Source organism: Garra rufa, unplaced genomic scaffold (assembly GCF_049309525.1).
Source record: "Garra rufa unplaced genomic scaffold, GarRuf1.0 hap1_unplaced_109, whole genome shotgun sequence".
NCBI classification, from domain to species: domain Eukaryota; kingdom Metazoa; phylum Chordata; class Actinopteri; order Cypriniformes; family Cyprinidae; genus Garra; species Garra rufa.
In genome coordinates, this window is record NW_027394384.1 from 44,527 (window position 1) to 48,628 (window position 4,102).

The 4,102-nt window shown below is 37.9% G+C and overlaps 1 protein-coding gene across 1 annotated transcript; it reads left to right on the forward strand.

Moving 5' to 3' along the window:
- Window positions 1–963: 963 nt before the first annotated feature.
- On the forward strand, window positions 964–3,939 carry LOC141316575 (uncharacterized; the record flags this gene model as incomplete). Its single annotated transcript, XM_073832793.1, has 7 exons — window positions 964–976; window positions 1,084–1,244; window positions 1,587–1,719; window positions 2,043–2,203; window positions 2,786–2,939; window positions 3,045–3,131; window positions 3,769–3,939. Coding segments are annotated over exons 1-7 (880 nt in total), but the record flags the coding sequence as incomplete, so codon positions are not given.
- Window positions 3,940–4,102: the final 163 nt, after the last annotated feature.

Consider the following 4,102-nt stretch of genomic DNA (forward strand, 5'->3'; position numbering starts at 1 on the left):
TATCATCCATCCACATGGTTAATCAGCGATACTAATAGAGAAGACTCCAGATCCAGTCCCAGAGGAATCCAGCTCACCGGTAATCAGAAATCTATTGGATGACGCGGGAACGTCGCGGTCGCGCAGTTTTTCCGGTTGATATTTTCAGGTAAGATCATTGAAATGAGCATAAACTGTAATTAATTAGTCAATAAGCCACAACAATACAGAAAATGTGTTTTAAGGTGGTGTGACATGAGTGTTGACATGAAATAACCGTTTTGCAATTGCATTTGTAAACGTTATATATTACGTTATAAGCCTGTCCTTACTTTATATGATTTATGTGAGCATTAGCGTTGCTAATTAGCATGTTTTTCATTTGTCTGAAGCTAATGGGGAAATAGTTTACTAGTTAAACGCAAAATTAGCCTGTAAAAATTTTAAAAACTTATTTGTAAAGACTTATTTTTTGCTTATTGCATATATTGTGTCACTGAAGCTATATCATACTCATATTCAGTGAAACATTCAAACCCAAGACGTATTTTATGGCTCTTTGGTATGTTTGGAATCTTCACTATAATTTAAAATAAAGCTTGACTGCATTTGATCCCACATGAGGAAGCTTACAATTACATTTCATGCAAAAGATGAACACTGGCAATGTATTAGAAGTAAATAGACTGTGGTGTCTCTGTGTGTCACATATATTGCTGTCCTCAACATTGAACTTGAAAAATAAAACCCAAAGTCACAGGTCTGCCTGCCTGTGAAACATTAATATCTCTTTACCTAATTTTTTTTTCTCCATTTACCATTTCCAGCAAGTTGCAAAGGAGTTCTGTGGTAAGTTTCTTTTATTACTTCCATGCATTATGTCTATGTTGAACAATCCAAAATTGGTTTTGGGCTGTTTAGAGAGAGGGCCCATTCACAAATCTGTCTGTGCAAGTTTCTCTCTGTTTATGTTTTAGGTTAAAGATGGCTCAGAGAGGTAAGCCTTACACAGTTGCTAATCTAGAAGCATTAGACAAGTGTGTCCGAGAACGATGGTATGATCTGCAACACTGTTTTTTTTATTACTGATTTATTACTGACTAGCTTTTTCTTTCTTTGTTTTTATTCAACAAGAGAGAACGCACATTAATGAAAAGCAAAGGGAGACCTTGATTTCTTTTTTTAAGGAGGGAATGAAGCATGTCGGCTCACCCTTAATAGCAAGAGCTGCATCAGCTACGTGTTTGGACACCAGTGTCATAGAAGTAAGGTTTACTTTAGTGCCACACTAACAATCAACGTGTCAAATAAATATAGCATTCTAAAGAACTGCTTGTATAAATTAAGTGTTTTGTTAAAATTCAGTTTAATTGGTCTAATACAGGGGTGCTCAATCCTGTTCCTGGAGATCTACCATCCTACAAAGTTCAGCTCCAACCCTGATCAAACACACCTGAACCAGCTAAATAATCTCTTAGGTAGCACTTGATAATTGCAGACATCGGTGTTGGAGCAGGGCTGGAACTAAAGTCTACAGGTAGGTAGATCTCCAGGAACATGATTAAGCACCCCTGGTCTAATACTTTTGTTATTTTTTTCTTTTTCAGAACTGGATCGGTAATTACAAAAGATCCATAATTACAAAAGCTACCTCTGAGCCCCGGCCAGCAAAGGCCAGAGTTCATATCAGAGAGCTGTCACCTTACAATCTTTTTTGTAGAGATGTATTGAGAAACAAAGGTGAGAGACAATATTTAACAGATGCTTTCAATTGTTGAACTAAATGGTTTGTTGTTGTACATAGCAGCCCTGTTTACATCAGGGCTTTACAAGGGTTACAAGTTGCATTCATCAGTGTAAGACTGCTGTGTGTCTTAAAAAGAATCATCAGGTCATCAACTTTACATGTTATCTTGTTTAAACAGAGTTGTTATAGAGAAATGGGTTTCACAACCCAAGTAAATTAGTGTGTTGGACAGATTGTCATTGTATGAATTTACTTTAAAAAAAAGACATGCTGACTCTAAAGTAATACGTTTTCTGTGCAACTATTTTTTCCTTAGGCACAATGAATGATATCAAGGGCAGGTGGGCCACATTGGGGGAAGATGAAAAAAATAAATACATTGAAGAGGCAGCAGCACTGAGGGCACATGGGCAGGCCCTTAGCCCTGAAATGAGGGACGCCCGAATTAAAATGCACCTTAAGAAGCTAAAGTTAGAGGTTTGGATAGAGGCTTCATTTGCTTGGCATTAGTGGTATTATTAGAGTATTCGATGCAAGAATGATGTGAAAGCAATTGTGATGTGAGCAGAACAGTTTGACAGACAACTGGATTGTTTATCTGTAGATTTTTTTTTATATAATTTCAAATTAATTCTTATCAAATACATATTCCAGCTGATTTTTGTTTAAAGGCTATCAACATTAAATATTTTCACATTGAAGAAATTGTCAAAGGCTCATACCACCCTCTCAAACTAAATTCCTACTGGTTAAGCTGGTCTATTCAGATCAAGGTGGTCAATTGAAGCATTAGTAGTCACACATTGCTATGAGTCAAATTATTAGTTGGATATTGGACTCTATGTAAACACAGTTAATGTATAGTTAATGTAACCCTGGTGGTCCCTGACCACTTATTTGCTACGTGTGACAACACTGTTTTCATATATTGCCGAACCCTGTAATGAGCTGTTCCTTTAGTGTGTGTTGGATTTTTAAAAGTAGGTTTTGTCTATTTTGTGTTTAATCAATTATATTTCTATTTTTTGTGGTTGTCTTGTTTATCTTAATATTGTAAAGGTGTCCAAGCTTGAGGATTTGGGTGTGGAAACAGCCATTTTGTCATTTGACCGCCAAAAATCCAGCTTAGAGGTGTATGAACTAAGCAGCAAAGGAGCCACTGATTTCCTTGACTCAACGGACACAGTGAACAACTTTGCACTGCATTTCAAAGGTATTGCTTATGAAAATCCACAGAAATGGACACAGGCCCGTAATAGTGTGAATATACATAATACAGTTTTATGAAATTAATTGTTGTCTGTTGTTACATCTTTAGCCAGCTCCTCAGCCATAACACCCAGTACTAAAGATCAAGTCAGTGTGCTGGTAGGAAAAGTGCAAGATCTGTTCAACCAAAAATATAGTAAGTGTATGTTCAAATACTTTTAAAGCTGATGTAAAGAAACTGCTTATCTTGATAACCTAATATGCCTTCATGAATCCATGGCATTATTATCAAATAAATAAATAATTTATCTAATGTGCTCATCAACCAATAGATTATGACACCTTACCAGAATGAATGTTTGCAGCTAGAGGGGAGAGTCACAATTATCCAGCTGTGTAACTTTGTGTAACATGTGCATACATGTGTGTTTGTGTGTTTGTGTTTGTGTGTGTGTGTGTGTGTGTGTGTGTGTGTGTGTGTGTGTGTGTGTGTGTGTGTGTGTGTGTGTGTGTGTGTGTGTGTGTGTGTGTGTGTGTGTGTGTACCTGGTATTCATCACGTTGCGGGGACCAAATGTCCCCACAAGGATAGGAATACCAGTAGATTTTGACCTTGTGGGGACATTTCTCAGGTCCCCATGAGGAAACAGGCTTATAAATCATGCACAATGAGTTTTTTTGATGAAGTAAAAGTATGCACAATCTCCTGTGAGGGCTAGGTTTAGGTGTAGGGTAGGTGTAGGGCCATAGAAAGTACGGTTTGTACAGTATAAAAACCATTACGCCTATGGAATGTCCCCATAAAACGTGTGTGTGTGTGCCTGTGTCTTTCAGAGGAGGCTGGAGGTACTGGAAGGCTCCCCTACCAGTCCCTGGTGAATCAGGGCATGACCATACAAGTTGCTGGACTGCCCAACAGCCTTACCCTCAAGAAGCCTTCCTTTTATGGAAGAAACCAATTGGAAGCCATTTTGAAAGCTGCTGAGGGGATTTCATTTAAAATAAGTAAGTGACATCACCAGTGGTTGTGTTTCTCCACTTGTGTTTTGGCAGACCATTTGTCTCTATGCAAAGTGGGGAAAATAAGTTAACTAAAGAATATGTGAGTCTTTGTATAGTGCTGGGCCATTGCATCTCTATCTGTCCCTTCACCCCAATTGGTCGAGGC